General features: G+C 29.3%; 1 protein-coding gene across 3 annotated transcripts in view; it reads left to right on the forward strand.

Annotated features, from left to right (window-relative positions):
• Window positions 1-17,236, forward strand: part of LOC101901501 (bifunctional 3'-phosphoadenosine 5'-phosphosulfate synthase) — a 32,430-nt gene extending 15,194 nt beyond the window's left edge. For 2 of the 3 annotated variants that reach the window (XM_059119378.1, XM_059119376.1), the window contains exons 2-5: window positions 10,667-11,722; window positions 11,783-11,938; window positions 15,926-16,348; window positions 16,411-17,236. In XM_059119378.1, the coding sequence (XP_058975361.1) occupies window positions 10,667-11,722; window positions 11,783-11,938; window positions 15,926-16,348; window positions 16,411-16,617 (1,842 nt within the window). In that variant the 3' untranslated portion in view covers window positions 16,618-17,236. Of the gene's footprint in view, window positions 1-145; window positions 369-10,666; window positions 11,723-11,782; window positions 11,939-15,925; window positions 16,349-16,410 lie in introns of those variants that run through there. The other variant, XM_059119377.1, reaches the window with a different exon arrangement.
• The last annotated feature ends 1,375 nt before the right edge of the window (window positions 17,237-18,611 follow it).

Consider the following 18,611-nt stretch of genomic DNA (forward strand, 5'->3'; position numbering starts at 1 on the left):
TTGGTATTTCAAAGTTTTAAGTTCTGCAAATGTTTCGGAGAGACCTCAGTTCAGTCGTGATCGTTGGTTGGTTCAAACATCAACATATTTCTCAGTTGCTGGGTGTCGAAACGTATTTTTCTTATCAACAATTGTAAAGAAAAAAAATTAAATAAAAAAATAGTATTTAATAGTGAAAATTGGTGATTAACAGCAAAAAAAATATTAAACAAATCCAGTACAAGGTTTTTGTATAAAAAAAAAAATATAAATACATTTTGAAAGTGAAATAAACACGATAAAAATCCAAAAAAAAAAAAAAAAAAAAAACATCCAAATTCAACATGCCAAACCCTCCAATTGGTTTCTATCCTTATGTTAAGAGGAGGGTAAGTTCTTGACCTTTTTATGCAATTAAAAAATAATTAAATGCTTTAAAAAAGAAATTCTTAGACCTATTGTTGTAATTAACAATACAGGCCATCATGGGAACAATATCAGATGTTTAGACAAAAAACGTTTTTTTCGCAATTTAAAGCCATTAAACATGATTTGTGTTGAAGCATTTTAACAAATGATTTTCCCGAAGATCAAAATTTTCCAATTCGATCTCCCTGTGCGGAAAACAAGTCTCCAAATTATATGGAGATATTTTTAAAAAATGACGAAATATGGAAATTTTATATTAAAACGCATTTTGCAATTTCAAGCCATTAAACATGATTTAACATGGTTTATGTCAAAGGATAAAATGTAAAGGACATCTTAAAAAGTACTTTTCCCGAAGATCAAAAATTTCCAATTTCCCTCCTTGTTTGGAAAAAATTGCCCCAAACGGATATGCAGTCATTTTTAAAAATCTACAAAATATGCAAAGTTTTTCTCATTTTTATACCCTTTACCATGGTATGGAGGGCATATTAAGTTTGTCATTCGGTTTGTAACACCTCGAAATATACATTTTAGATCCCACAAAGTATATATAATCAGCATAAAATTCAGATTTAGCGATGTCCGTCCGTCTGTGGAAACCCGAACGAAAAAAATTAAGTTAATAAAATTTTACTCAAATGTATATTATGTCCGCAGGTCTTTTGGTATTGAAAACGGGACATGTAGGTCCTCGCCTTCGTACAGCCCCCATATAACGGTACTTCCCTATATTCGGTATTTTGATGATTTTAGCGACATTATTCACCGGAAATGTTACAAATTTGGTATTTAAAGTTCGTAATGAACACTACAGCCTATGATAGAAAATTGTGCGTGAAGGCCCTCGCCTTCGTATAGCCCCCATATAACGGCTCCTCCCGATATTCGGTATTTTTATGATTTTAGCGACATTATTCACCGGAAATGTTACAAATTTGGTATTTAAAGTTCGTAATGAAGACTACAGCCTATGATAGAAAATTGTCCGTGCAGGTCCTCGCCTTCGCATAGCCCCCATATAACGGTACCTCCCTATTTTCGGTATTTTGATCATTTTAGCGACATTATTCACCGGAAATGTTTCAAATTTGGTATTTGAAGTTCGTAATGGACACTACAGCCTATGATAGAACATTGTCCAACTCGCTGCTTTGTTGGGTAAACTGGCCCTGGAAGTATATGGAGGCATTTTTAACAATTGAATAATAGTATGTTGTGGCACAAGACTGGACTCGCCATTTTTTTCTTTTTGAGAGAGAGAGTTTTGTGCAAAACCTCTCAGACTATGTTTTCTCTCAAGATAGATAACTAACTACTTAAATGCTTAAAAATTAAAATGCATTAAAAAAAAAACTTTGAAAAATTCATAGGTTATTTCATTGCAAGACACTTTGGAACAAGCGTCAGTAAACACTTTTCCTTTGTACCAAAGAAAAAAATGGAAAAGAATTAGAAGCCATTCAAAAGTATAATTACAAAAAATTGAGCCTCTGGAGCACATTTTGAAAATCTAAGCATCTATGGGAGAGTATCGACTTGAGAGAATAAAATGTAGAGAATAAATTTTTAAAACATTTCTTAAAAACCATAGGTTATTTCATTGCAACACTCTTTGGAACAAAAGTCAGTAAGCACTTTTTTCCTTTGTTCCAAAGCCTCCTCCTCAACTGCTCAATAGGAAAACTTGACAGCAAAAAATGGGAAAGAATTAGAAGCCATTCAAAATTATGATTAATTTTTAAATAAAATCAATTTTTATAGAAATTCGTAAACATAAGTCTGACTTTGGAATAGACTTTTGGGGTAAACTAGATTTTCGCAATTTCAACCCATTAAGCATGATCGAATATGTTTTTTGTTAAAGGAGGAAATGTAAAGGACCTATCAGCAAATAATTTTGCCACAGAAGAAAATAATCTAAAACATCTCCTTGTTTAGGAAAATGATCTCCAAAGGATATGGAAGTATTTTTTATACCCTTAGTCATATGGCCACAGAGGGTATATATCATTTGTTACGGTCAAAACGTGCCTCATTGAAATAACGGTATCAGGCCCTAGGTCTCTTTGGACCAAACCCGTTTCAGAATATTTGAAGTCGATCTAGCGATGTCCGTCCGTCCATCTGTCTGGCTGGTGCGCACGATAGCTCTCGAAGGGAGTATCCGATTTGATTCAAGCTTTGTAAATCGTAATATTATTGTCAAACTTTGATCAAGTTCGGACATGGGCAGTATAGGTCCACTCCTTCTGGTACTTCTTCCACAAAATATCAACCTTTTCAAAGAAAATAATTTACTGCACAGAAGAAGAAATGATAATCCGATTTTGCTTTAACTTTGCAAATCCTAATATTTTTGTCATTTCTAAGTCAGGTGCGAAAATTTACATTATTGGTCCACTCCATCCGGTACTCCCCCCACAAAGGGAACAATTTGAACAATTACAACTCTTAAAAAATGTGATGTAAGTGTCCGATTGTCTTCAAATTACACACATCACAATATTTTTATTAACCCAAGGTCTGGTGTGAAGATAGGAAATATCGGTCCAATCCTTCTGGTGCCTCCCGCACAATGGGTCAACATTTTGAGTACCCATGAAGCTCATAAAATGCGAAAATAACATCCGCTTCCATTGAGACTTGGTAAATCTCAATATTTCCATCAACACAAGATCTGTTATAAAGATGGTAGAGATCGGACCATTTGTTCTGATACCTTCCACACAAAGGGTCAAAGTTTTAAATAATCAAGACGATCATAAAATCCGGAATAAGCATCCGGATATGTCAACCCAAGGTCTGGTGTGGAGATGGGAAATATCGGTCCACTCCTTCTGGTATCTCCCCCAGAAGGGTCAAAATTTTGAGTAACCATGAAGTTCAAAAAACGCAAAATTAGTATCCGATTCCATTCAGACTTGGCACATCTCAATATTTCCATCAACACAAGATCTGTTATAAAAATGGTAGAGATCGGACCATTTCTTCTGGTACCTCCCCAACAAAGGGTCAACATTTTGAACAAGCAAAACTATCATAAAATCCAAAATAACCATTCTGTTCTCTTCAAATTACACACAACACAATATTGTTATTGACCCTAGATCTGGTGTGAAGATAGAATACATCGGTCCACTCCTTCTGGTACCTCCACCACAAGGAGTTAAAATTTTGAATATCAATGAAGCTCATAAAACGGGAAAATAGCATCCGATTCCATCCAGACTTGGTACGTCTCAATATTTCCACTAACACAAGATCTGTTACAAAGATGGTAGAAATCGAACCATTTCTTCTGGTACCTCCCCTACAAAGGTTCAAAAATGTGAATAATCCAAACGATCATAAAATCCGAAATAAGCTACTGGGTCTCTTCAAATTACCCACAACACAATATTTTTGTACAAAACATAGAAAAAAACATTCGAAAGACCTTTCATTGAACATTTTTTTCATTGGTCGAAAACTTCCACTTCATCTCCTTGTCCATGAAAATTACCTAAAGAAAACATTTTATTCCATTAATGGGCACTTTTATGGTATACGTATTTATGGAGCACGTTTGCTTTGGGAGAGTGAAATATAAAGGACGCCCTGAACTCCATTTTTTATAAGACATTTTGCTTCCTGATTAAGACAATCACCCTGCAAAATTGTAATTCAAAAATAAATAAAGCGAAAGAATAGAGCAAAATCCCATGTCTTTGCTCTCAGTTTGGAGACATAAGCCTTGATATACATCATTTGTTTAAGAGAATAATATCTTCACTAACCTCTTCTCTTTAATCTTTAACTAAAACACCCCAAGGAGAGAGAGAGTATTATAGGTTTATTTTAAGAGATCTCCCAAGGCGAGAATCTTTTATCTATTGTTATAACTGTTATACTATGATATCACAGCAATTATGTAGACGTTTTACGGGCAGCAAAATTATCTGCATGTTTACAAAAATAATTAAAAATCCAAACATTTTATCACTATCTCAATTGACATTCTCCTTCTTCATTATCTGTCACACATTTGTCAATTGTTTGCTTGCAAAAAAAAAGATAAAACAACTTTTAACATGATTTGCAATTTAGTCTCAGTTAGATCATAAAGTCAACAATTGTCGTATTTTCCCGGTTCCCATTTTTAAATAGAGTTAAAGTATTTCGATTCTAAGCAATTCCAATGAACTGAATCTAATCAGAAGTTTGATGATAACACCCAAGCAAAGAGAATGTATTTTTTAGTTAAGATTAAAAACAATTTAATCTTTGAAAAAGTGAATGCAAAAATATAATGTTACTTGCAAAATTTCATATGGATGGAAATGATGATTGCTATCGACAATATTTTCCATTGAATTTATTGATAGCGACAATATTTTCTATAGAAGTTTTTGTTATCGATATGATTTTAATAAAAAATATTGATATCGACAATATTTTCTATATAAATTATTGTTATCGACAATATTTTCTATATAAATTATTGTTATCGACAATATTTTCTATAGAATTTCTTGTTACCGACAATATTTTCTATAGAAACTATTGTTATCGACAAGAATTTCTATAGAAACTATTGTTATCGACAAGAATTTCTATAGAAACTATTGTTATCGACAAGAATTTCTATAGAAATTATTGTTATCGACAAGAATTTCTATAGAAATTATTGTTATCGACAAGAATTTCTATAGAAATTATTGTTATCGACAAGAATTTCTATAGAAATTATTGTTATCGACAAGAATTTCTATAGAAATTATTGTTATCGACAAGAATTTCTATAGAAATTATTGTTATCGACAAGAATTTCTATAGAAATTATTGTTATCGACAATATTTTCTATGGAAATTATTGTTCTCTATAATATTTTCTATAGAAATTATTGTTATCGACAATATTTTCCATAGAAATTATTGTTATCGATAATATTTTCCATAGAAATTATTGTTATCGACAATATTTTCCATAGAAATTATTGTTATCGACAATATTTTCCATGGAAATTATTATTATCGACAATATTTTCTATAAAAATGATTGTTATCGACAATATTTTCTATAGAAATTATTGTTATCGACAATATTTTCTATAGAAATTATTGTTATCGACAATATTTTCTATAGAAATTATTGTTATCGACAATATTTTCTATAGAAATTATTGTTATCGACAATATTTTCTATAAAAATTATTGTTATCGACAATATTTTCTATAGAAATTATTGTTATCGACAATATTTTCTATAGAAATTATTGTTATCGACAATATTTTCTATAGAAATTATTGTTATCGACAATATTTTCTATAGAAATTGTTGTTATCGACAATATTTTCTATAGAAATTATTGTTATCGACAATATTTTCTATAGAAATTATTGTTATCGACAATATTTTCTATAGAAATTATTGTTATCGACAATATTTTCTGTAGAAATTATTGTTATCGACAATATTTTCTATAGAAATTATTGTTATCGACAATATTTTCTATAGAAATTATTGTTATCGACAATATTTTCTATAGAAATTATAATAACAATAATTTCTATAGAAAATATTGTCGATAACAATCATTTTTATAGAAATAATTGCCGATAACAATAATTTCTATAAAAAATACTATCGATAACAAATATTTCTATAGATAATACTGTCGATAACAATAATTTTTGGAGAAAATATTGTCGATAACAATAATTTCTGTAGAAAATTGTCGATAACAATAATTTCTGTAGAAAATTGTCGATAACAATAATTTCTATAGAAAATATTGTTGATAACAATAATTTCTATAGAAAATATTGTCGATAACAATAATTTCTATAAAAAATATTGTCGATGACAATAATTTCTATAGAAAATATTGTCGATAACAATAATTTCTATAGAAAATATTGTCGATAACAATAATTTCTATAGAAAATATTGTCGATAACAATAATTTCTATAGAAAATATTGTCGATAACAATAATTTCTATAGAAAATATTGTCGATAAAAAAGTCTCTTTAGAAAATATTGTCGATAACAAAATTCTATAGAAAACATTGTCGATAAAAAAATTTATAAAGAAAATACTGTCGATAACAATAATTTCAATGAAAATATTGTCGATAACAATAATTTCAATGAAAATATTGTCGATAACAATAATTTCTATAAAAATATTGTCCATTTTTTTTTATTAAAATCATGTCGATAACAATAATTTCTATGGAAAATATTGTCGATAGCAATCATCATTTCCATCCATAAGGAATTTGTCAGTAACAACCTTTTATTTTTGCATTCACTTTTTCAAAGATTAAATTGTTTTTAATCTTAACTAAAAAATACATTCTCTTTGCTTGGGTGTTATCATCAAACTTCTGATTAGATTCAGTTCATTGGAATTGCTTAGAATCGAAATACTTTAACTCTTTTTAAAAAATGGGAACCGGGAAAATACGACAATTGTTGACTTTATGATCTAACTGAGACTAAATTGCAAATCATGTTAAAAGTTGTTTTATCTTTTTTTTAGCAAGCAAACAATTGACAAATGTGTGACAGATAATGAAGAAGGAGAATGTCAATCGAGATTGTAAACATACAGATAATTTTGCTGCTCGTAAAACGTCTACACAATTGCTGTGATATCATAGTATAACAGTTATAACAATATAGTAGCACACATGGATAAATGCTTCTTGTCTTGGGAGATGTCTTAAAATTAACCCATAAAACTCTCTCTCTCTCTCTCTCTCTCTCTCTCCTTGGTGTGTTTTAGTTAAAGATTAAAGAGAAAAGTGTGTTGTAAAGGTTAGTGAAGATATTATTCCCTTAAACAAATGATGTATATCAAGGCTTATGTATCCAAACTGAGAGCAAAGACATGGGATTTTGCTCTATACTTTTTGGGGGAGGTACCAGAAGGAATGGTCCAATCTCTACCATCTTTACAACGGAACTTGTGTTGATGGAAATATTGAGATGTGTCAAGTCTGAATGGAATCGGATGCTAATTTTCGCATTTTATGAGCTTCATGGGTACTCAAAATATTGACCCATTGTGCGGGAGGTACCAGAAGGATTGGACCGATATTTCCAATCTTCACACCAGACCTTGGGTTGACAAAAATATTGTGATGTATGTAATTCGAAGAGAAACGGATGCTTATTTTGGATTTTATGATCGTCTTGGTTATTCAAAACTTTGACCCTTTGTGGGGTGGGTACCAGAAGAAATGACCGATCTCTACCGTCTTTATAACAGATCTTGTGTTGATGGAAATATTGAGATTTACCAAGTCTCAATGGAAGCGAATGTTATTTTCGCATTTTATGAGCTTTTTTTTCAATGTTGACCCATTGTGCGAGAGGTACCAGAAGGAGTGGACCGATATTTCCCATCTTCACACCAGACCTTGAGTAAATAAAAGTATTGAGATATGTCTAATTTGAGTTATAATTATTAAAATTTTTGACCCTTTGTGGTCGAAGTACTGGATGGAGTGGACCGATACTGTCCATTTTCGCATCTGACCTAGCGCTGACAAAAATATAAGGATTTGTAAAGTTGAAGCAAAATCGAATTATTATTTCTCCTTCTGTGCAGTAAATTATTTTCTTTGAAAAGGTTGATATTTTGTGGGAGAGGTACCAGAAGGAGTGGACCGATACTGCCCATCTCCGAACTCGATTTATGTTTGACAATAATATTACGATTTACCAAGCTTGGATCAAATCGGATACTCCCTTCGAGAGCTATCGTGCGCACCAGCCAGCCAGCCAGACAGATGGACGGACGGACGGACATCGCTAGATCGACTTCAAATATTCTGAAACGGATTTGGTCCAAAGAGACTTAGGGTTTGATACCGTTATTTCAATGAGGCACGTTTTGACCGTATCAAATCATATATACCCTCTGTGGCCATACGACTAAGGGTATAAAAAATGCTTCCATATCCTTTGGAGATCATTTTCCTAAACAAGGAGATGTGTTAGATTATTTTCTTCTGTGGCAAAATTATTTGCTGATAGGTCCTTTACATTTCCTCCTTTAACAAAAAACATGTTCCATCATGCTTAATGGGTTGAAATTGCGAAAATCTAGTTTACCCCAAAAGTCTATTCCAAAGTCAGACTTATGTTTACGAATTTCTTTAAAAATGATTTTATTTGAGTGAGAGTTGTGGTGGAGGTTGGGAGCCTTTTGAGCAAAATGTAGCTAAGGAAATTCTCTACATTTTATTCTTGTTATCGACAATATTTTCTATAGAAATTATTGTTATCGACAATATTTTCTATAGAAATTATTGTTATCGACAATATTTTCTATAAAAATTATTGTTATCGACAATGTTTTCTATAGAAAATATTATTATCGACAATGTTTTCTATAGAAACTATTGTTATCGACAATGTTTTCTATAGAAACTATTGTTGTCGACAATGTTTCCTATAGAAATTATTGTTATCGATAATATTTCTATAGATATTATTGTTATCGACAATATTTTATGTAGAAATTGTTGTTATCGACTATGTTTATTATAGGAAATCTCTTTATCAATAGCATTTCCTTCTGAATATGTTGTTATCTTTCAGGTTAAGCAATTTCAGAAACTTTCCTCTATCTGTATTCAGAGACCTAATTATGAACTCTTGTAACAAATATATTACTTTGGATTAATTTATGTTGTCTTAACAGAATATGCACGTGTTAAACCTTTTAATTTTCTCTCCGTTCTTGTTGCCACGAAATAATGTATTCATATTTTATGTTAATCGGCAGCAAATAGTTGGAAAGAGCTTTCGTTGACCTCTACCTAGACGAGTTGATCATCTCTTTCTACCAACAATGTTCATAACAAAGTTCATCTGATAATCATTAATAACTGTACCACCATCACTACTACCACTACCATCATAAAATAGACAGACCATTGAATACTTGGAATGCTTACTAAGCTAAATTCGATTAACGATTGCCTTTTGGAGACAGACAACAGCTCAGCTCTAGGCTATTTTTATGGAAGGGTTTGTTGACCTTAATGGACAAACATACGTATCTACATATAATTTGCCTCATGGAATTTTATTTTTACAAAACCAAACAAAAAAAAAAAAAAAAAAGAAATGGTCAGAAGTGGTCTTTTTTGGGACAGTTAATTGCCAGTGGGAAATGATTTGCGGATTTTGTTTCAAATGGATTTGAAAACAACTGTTTTTTTTTTGACACCATGGAAAACAAATAAATTTAAAGGCTTGTTATCGAAAATAATTTCTATAGAAAATATTGTTATCGCTAGAAGTTTATGTAAAAAGTATTTTATCGGCAATGTTAGATATTAAAAAATCTTGCTATTGGTCTATAGAAAATCTAGTTATCACTATATAAAATCCTTTTTATCGGTAATATATTGTATTTTCGAGAGAAAAAATTGTCGATAACAATGATTTCTGTAGAAAAAATTGCCAATGACAATTATTTCTATAGAAAATGCAAAGCAAATTTTATAGAAAATCTTCCTATCGACAATATTTTCCATAGAATGTATTGTCATCGACAATATTTTTTTTACAGAAAAATCTGGTTATCGATAATATTTTCTATAGAAAATATTGTTATCGACATTATTTTCTATAGAATGTATTGTTATCGACAATATTTTCTATAAAATGTATTGTTATCGACAATATTTTCTACAGAAAATCCTGTTATCGACGATATTTTCTATGGGAAATCTTGTTATCGACAATATTTTTTATAGAAAATCTTGTTATCGAATATATTTTTTATAGAAAATCTTGTTATCGACGATATTTTTTATAGAAAATCTTGTAATCGGCAAAATTTTCTATAGAAAATCTTGTTATCGACAAAATTTTCTATAGATAATCTTGTTATCGGCAATATTTTCTATAGATAATCATGTTATCGAAAACTTTTATATAGAAAATCTTGTTATCAACGATATTTTCTATAGAAAATATTTTTATCGACAATATTTTCTACAGAGATATCTTCTTTCTACAGAAAATTTTTTTATCGACAATATTTTCTACAGAAAATCTTGTTATCGACAATATTTTCTATAAAAAATCTTGCTATGGATAGCATTTCTTCTTATCGGCAAGATTTTTATGAAAAATTTATTTTCTGTTGCCTTTTTTTTTGCAGAATATCTTGTTATCGCTAATACCTTCTATCGAAAAATCCTTTTATCTGTAATATCATTTATTAATTTGTTGTTCTTTTTTGCAGTGCCTTCAAGTTGCCACAAATGTCACCGAACAAAAACATCATGTCACCCGTGAGATTCGTGGCAAAAATCTTGGCTTATGCCGAGGTTTCCGTGGTTGCACAGTTTGGTTGACTGGTCTGAGTGGGGCTGGTAAGACATCCATAGCCTTTGAATTGGAAGCCTATTTGGTGTCGAGAGGCATCCCAGCCTATGGTCTTGATGGTGACAACATTCGTACTGGCCTTAATAAAAATTTGGGATTCACGCCAGCTGATCGTGAAGAGAATATTCGCCGTGTTGGTGAAGTTGCCAAGTTGTTTGCCGACAGTGGAGTGGTGGCCATCTGTAGTTTTGTCTCACCCTTTGCCGATGATCGTGAAATGGCTCGTAAAATCCATAAGGATGCCGATTTGAAATTTTATGAAATTTTCGTCGACACTCCCTTGAATGTGTGTGAGTCACGCGATGTCAAGGGTCTCTACAAGAAGGCCAGAGAGGGTGTTATCAAAGGTTTCACCGGCATTACCCAGGAATACGAAAAACCCGAGAAACCAGAACTGATTGTCAACACTGATGGCTTCACCATCAAGGAATCGACACAAAAAGTCATTGCTCTGCTGGAGGAGGAAGGCATTATTCCCAAGACCCTCAGAGATGTGGAAAAACTGCCCGAACTTTATGTTCAAGATTCGGTCAAAGAGGCTATCATCAATGAGGCCAAATCATTGCCCTCAGTCCCCATTACTCAGGTTGAATTGCAGTGGTTGCAAGTATTGGCCGAAGGTTGGGCATACCCCTTGAAGGGTTTCATGCGCGAAGATGAATATCTGCAAACGTTGCATTTCAATTCCATTCTGACGGAAGAAGGTGCCTTCAGGGAAAATCAATCGGTGCCAATTGTTTTGTCGGTCAGCACTGAAAACAAGGAAAAATTGGATGGTGTTTCAGCCATTACACTAAACTATGAGGGCAAGCCCGTGGCAATTTTGAGAAAACCCGAATTTTTCTATCACCGCAAGGAGGAACGTTTGTCACGTCAATTCGGCACAAGTCATCCCAATCAGCCATACATTAAGGTGGGTATCCTTTAATCTGAGAGAAATTTAATTTCTTCTAATCGGTTATCTTTTTTTTAGATGGTCATGGAATCGGGTGATTGGTTAGTTGGTGGCGACTTGGATGTTATCGAACGCATTCGATGGAACGATGGTCTGGACCAGTATCGTTTAACACCAAATGAGTTGAGAGAGAAATTCACTGAAATGAAAGCTGATGCTGTTTTTGCATTCCAAGTAAGTTTTTCCATTCAAGTTTGTTATTATCGACTAAATTTTCTATAGAAATTGTTGTTATCGACAACATTTTCCATAGAAATTATTGTTATCAACAATATTTTCTATAGAAATTATTGTTATCGACAACATTTTCTATGGAAATTGTTGTCATCGAAAACATCTTCTATAGAAATTATTGTTATCGACAATAATTTCTATAAAATTGTTGTTATCGACAATAATTTCTCTAGAAATTGATGTTATCGACAATATTTTCTATAGAAATTATTGTTATCGAAAACATTTTCCATAGAAATTATTGTTATCGACAATATGTTCTATAGAAATTATTGTTATCGACAATATTTTCTATAGAAATTATTGTTATCGACAATATTTTCTATAGAAATTATTGTTATCGACAATATTTTCTATAGAAATTATTGTTATCGACAATATTTCTTCTAGAAATTATTGTTATCGACAATATTTTCTATAGAAATTATTGTTATCGACAATATTTTCTATAGAAATTATTGTTATCGACAATATTTTCTATAGAAATTATTGTTATCGACAATATTTTCTATAGAAATTATTGTTATCGACAATATTTTCTATAGAAATTATTGTTATCGACTAAATTTTCTATAGAAATTGTTGTTATCGACAACATTTTCCATAGAAATTATTGTTATCGACAATATGTTCTATAGAAATTATTGTTATCGACAATATTTTCTATAGAAATTATTGTTATCGACAATATTTTCTATAGAAATTATTGTTATCGACAATATTTTCTATAGAAATTATTGTTATCGACAATATTTTCTATAGAAATTATTGTTATCGACAATATTTTCTATAGAAATTATTGTTATCGACAATATTTCTTCTAGAAATTATTGTTATCGACAATATTTTCTATAGAAATTATTGTTATCGACAATATTTTCTATAGAAATTATTGTTATCGACAATATTTTCTATAGAAATTATTGTTATCGACAATATTTTCTATAGAAATTATTGTTATCGACAATATTTTCTATAGAAATGATTGTTATCGACAATATTTTCTATAGAAATTATTGTTATCGACAATATTTTCTATAGAAATTATTGTTATCGACAATATTTTCTGTAGAAATTATTATTATCGACAATATTTTCTATAGAAATTATTGTTATCGACAATATTTTTTATAGAAATTGTGGTTATCGACAATATTTTCTATAAAAATTATTGTTATCGACAATATTTTCTATAGAAATTATTGTTATCGACAATAGTTTCTATAGAAATTATTGTTATCGACAATATTTTCTATAGAAATTATTGTTATCGACAACATTTTCCATAGAAATTATTGTTATCAACAATATTTTCTATAGAAATTATTGTTATCGACAACATTTTCTATGGAAATTGTTGTCATCGAAAACATCTTCTATAGAAATTATTGTTATCGACAATAATTTCTATAAAATTGTTGTTATCGACAATAATTTCTCTAGAAATTGATGTTATCGACAATATTTTCTATAGAAATTATTGTTATCGAAAACATTTTCCATAGAAATTATTGTTATCGACAATATGTTCTATAGAAATTATTGTTATCGACAATATTTTCTATAGAAATTATTGTTATCGACAATATTTTATATAGAAATTATTGTTATCGACAATATTTTCTATAGAAATTATTGTTATCGACAATATTTTCTATAGAAATTATTGTTATCGACAATATTTTCTATAGATATTATTGTTATCGACAATATTTTTTATAGAAATTATTGTTATCGACAATATTTTCTATAGAAATTATTGTTATCGACAATATTTTCTATAGAAATTATTGTTATCGACAATATGTTCTATAGAAATTATTGTTATCGACAATATTTTATATAGAAATTATTGTTATCGACAATATTTTCTATAGAAATTATTGTTATCGACAATATTTTCTATAGAAATTATTGTTATCGACAATATTTTCTATAGATATTATTGTTATCGACAATATTTTTTATAGAAATTATTGTTATCGACAATATTTTCTATAGAAATTATTGTTATCGACAATATTTTCTATAGAAATTATTGTTATCGACAATATGTTCTATAGAAATTATTGTTATCGACAATATTTTCTATAGAAATTATTGTTATCGACAATATTTTATATAGAAATTATTGTTATCGACAATATTTTCTATAGAAATTATTGTTATCGACAATATTTTCTATAGAAATTATTGTTATCGACAATATTTTCTATAGATATTATTGTTATCGACAATATTTTTTATAGAAATTATTGTTATCGACAATATTTTCTATAGAAATTATTGTTATCGAAAATATTTTCTATAGAAAATATTGTTATCGACAATAGTTTCTATAGATATTGTTATTATTATATTTTCTAAAGAAAATTATTGTTATCGACCATATTATCTACGGAAATTATTGTTATCGATAATTATTTCTGTGGAAAATATTGTTATTGAAAATATTTTCTATAGAAATGATTGTTATCGGCAATTATTTCTATAGAAATCATAGTTATCGACAATTATTTCTATAGAAGTTATTGTTACCGACGATATATTCCATAGAACTTGTTAGAACTTGTGTTATCGACAATATTTTCTATAGAAATTATTGTTATCGACAATATTTTCTATAGAAATTATTGTTATCGACAATATTTTCTATAGAAATTATTGTTATCGACAATATTTTCTGTAGAAATTATTGTTATCGGCAATATTTTCTGTAGAAATTATTGTTATCGACAATATTTTTTATAGAAATTGTGGTTATCGACAATATTTTCTATAGAAATTATTGTTATCGACAATATTTTCTATAGAAATTATTGTTATCGACAATATTTTCTATAGAAATTATTGTTATCGACAATATTTTCTATAGAAATTATTGTTATCGACAATATTTTCTATAGAAATTATTGTTATCGACAATATTTTCTATAGAAGTTATTGTTATCGACAATATTTTCTATAGAAATTATTGTTATCGACAATATTTTCTATAGAAATTATTGTTATCGACAAAATTTTCTATAGAAAATATTGTTATCGACAATAGTTTCTATAGATATTGTTATTATTATATTTTCTAAAGAAAATTATTGTTATCGACCGTATTATCTACGGAAATTATTGTTATCGATAATTATTTCTGTGGAAAATATTGTTATTGAAAATATTTTCTATAGAAATGATTGTTATCGACAATTATTTCTATAGAAATCATAGTTATCGACAATTATTTCTATAGAAGTTATTGTTACCGACGATATATTCCATAGAACTTGTTAGAACTTGTGTTATCGACAATATTTTCTATAGAAATTATTGTTATCGACAATATTTTCTATAGAAATTATTTTTATCGACAATATTTTCTGTAGAAATTATTGTTATCGACAATGTTTTTTATAGAAATTGTGGTTATCGACAATATTTTCTATAGAAATTATTGTTATCGACAATATTTTCTATAGAAATTATTGTTATCGACAATATTTTCTATAGAAATTATAGTTATAGACAATAGTTTCTATAGAAATTATAGTTATAGACAATAGTTTCTATAGATATTGTTATTATTATATTTTCTAAAGAAAATTATTGTTATCGACCATATAATCCATGGAAATTATTGTTATCGATAATTATTTCTGTGGAAAATATTGTTATCGAAAATATTTTCTATAGAAATGATTGTTATCGACAATTATTTCTATAGAAATCATAGTTATCGACAATTATTTTTATAGAAATTATTGTTATCGACAATATTTTCTATAGAAATTATTGTTATCGACGATATATTCCATAAAAATTGTTAATATCGACACAAGATATACCAAATTTTTGTTATCGTCTAAATTTTCTATTGAATTTTTTTTATCGACATCATTATTATCGATATTTTACGATTGTTTCATATTTTTCTAGCTCCGCAACCCAATCCACAATGGCCACGCTTTGCTAATGCAAGATACCAAACGTCAGCTGTTGGAACGCGGTTTCAAAAAACCAGTTCTACTTCTTCACCCTCTGGGCGGTTGGACCAAGGATGATGATGTACCATTGCCCGTCCGAATGGCCCAACACCAAGCCGTTCTCGATTCGGGCGTACTGAGTCGTGATGATACCGTCTTGGCTATTTTCCCATCACCCATGATGTATGCCGGCCCCACTGAGGTGCAATGGCATGCCAAGGCACGCATGAATGCTGGTGCCAATTTCTATATTGTTGGACGGGATCCAGCTGGTATGCCACATCCCGACAAAGAAATGTATCCCGATGGCAATTTGTATGATGCCACACATGGTGCTCGGGTACTGAAAATGGCTCAAGGTTTAGATAGTATGGAGGTAAGGGGCTACCATGGGTATGACTTCTTTGTCCATTTTCACTAATTCTTCCAATTTTACAGATTTTGCCCTTCCGTGTGGCTGCCTATGACAAGAGTGTCTCACGCATGGCCTTCTTTGAACCCAAACGTAAAGAGGAATTTGAATTTATCTCAGGTACAAAAATGCGCACACTAGCCAAGACTGGTGCCAATCCTCCCGATGGCTTTATGGAACCCAAAGCCTGGAAAATTCTAGCTGAATACTATCAGTCGTTAAGCAAACAATAGTAACAGTAATTCTAGTTGTACGATTTTCAGCAACATTTCTATTTTCTAAAACAAAAGTATCATTTTAAGTGCAATTCTTTTACAAAAGAAACTAACAACTACTATCAGTAACTTCTTTACACACACACAAAAAAAATATTGACTATTTTATATTTATGTATATATGAGTGAAGATATATACTTCCTATTTTTAAACATTACCATTAGTTTTAAGAGCCAGCAAACGTATTTTGTGTTCTATTAGTAGTTTATAGTTTGTAATGTGAGCAAAATTTGTGAATTTGAAAATGCTATCGAAATCCGACAACAAGGCTATATACTTACCTAATATCCATTGTCAGCCAGTCTATGCATGTCTTTTTGTCTACAAACAAACAGCATTTTCCAAATGTGTGCTTTTTGTCATATGTTTAAACGTAGGATTCTAATAGTTTATTCGATATTTGTACAGCCAGACCTAGTACAAAACAAAAATGTGAAAAGGCCAAACTCAACATCGATGTCAAATGAACGAAAGAGCTGTACAAACAAAACAAATTTCTTGTACATATTTTATATAGAAAATATCTGTTATAAACGTTTTTTTTTTAAACAATAAAGTTTTATTATTTAATGAAAAGATGTTCATTTTGTTTTGATTTAGGAAAAGAATTATCCGGGGATTTAACCAAAAAAAAACTAAGGTATCCTTCTATTGATTACAATTGCCATTAGGACAATTTTTTATGGATGTTGTTGTTATCGACAACATTTTCTATAGAAATTATTGTTATCGACAATATTTTCTAAAGAAATTATTGTTATCGACAATATTTTCTATAGAAATTATTGTTATCGACAATATTTTCTATAGAAATTATTGTTATCGACAATATTTTCTATAGAAATTATTGTTATCGACAATATTTTCTATAGAAATTATTGTTATCGACAATATTTTCTATGGAAATTGTTGTTATCGACAATATTTTCTATAGAAGTTATTGTTATCGACAACATTTTTTATGGAAATTGTTGTTATCGACAACATTTTCTTATTCTTATCGACAATATTTTCTACAGAAATTATTGTTATCGACAATATTTTCTACAGAAATTATTGTTATCGACAATATTTTCTACAGAAATTATTGTTATCGACAATATTTTCTACAGAAATTATTGTTATCGACAATATTTTCTACAGAAATTATTGTTATCGACAATATTTTCTATAGAAATTATTGTTATCGACCATATTTTCCATAGAAATTATTGTTATCGACAATATTTTCTATGGAAATTATTGTTATCGACAATATTTTCTATGGAAATTATTGTTATCGACAATAATCGACAATATTTTCTACAGAAATTATTGTTATCGACAATATTTTCTACAGAAATTATTGTTATCGACAATATTTTCTATAGAAATTATTGTTATCGACAATATTTTCTATAGAAATTATTGTTATCGACAATATTTTCTATAGAAATTATTGTTTTCGACAATATTTTCTATAGAAATTATTGTTTTCGACAATATTTTCTATAGAAATTATTGTTATCGACAATATTTTCTATAGAAATTATTGTTATCGACAATATTTTCTATAGAAATTATTGTTATCGACAATATTTTCTATAGAAATTATTGTTATCGTCAATATTTTCTATAGAAATTATTGTTATCGACCATATTTTCTATAGAAATTATTGTTATCGACAATATTTTCTATGGAAATTATTGTTATCGACAATATTTTCTATGGAAATTATTGTTATCGACAATAATTTCTATAGAAATTTCTATAGAAATTATTGTTATCGATAATATTTTCTATAGAAATTATTGTTATCGACAATATTTTCTATAGAAATTGTTGTTATCGACAATATTTTTTATAGAAATTGTTGTTATCGACAACATTTTCTATAAAAATTGTTGTAATTGACAACATTTTCTATAGAAATTATTGTTACCGACAATATTTTCTATGGAAATTATTGTT

The sequence above is a fragment of the Musca domestica genome, unplaced genomic scaffold, assembly GCF_030504385.1.
Source record: "Musca domestica strain aabys unplaced genomic scaffold, Musca_domestica.polishedcontigs.V.1.1 144, whole genome shotgun sequence".
Lineage (NCBI taxonomy): Eukaryota > Metazoa > Arthropoda > Insecta > Diptera > Muscidae > Musca > Musca domestica.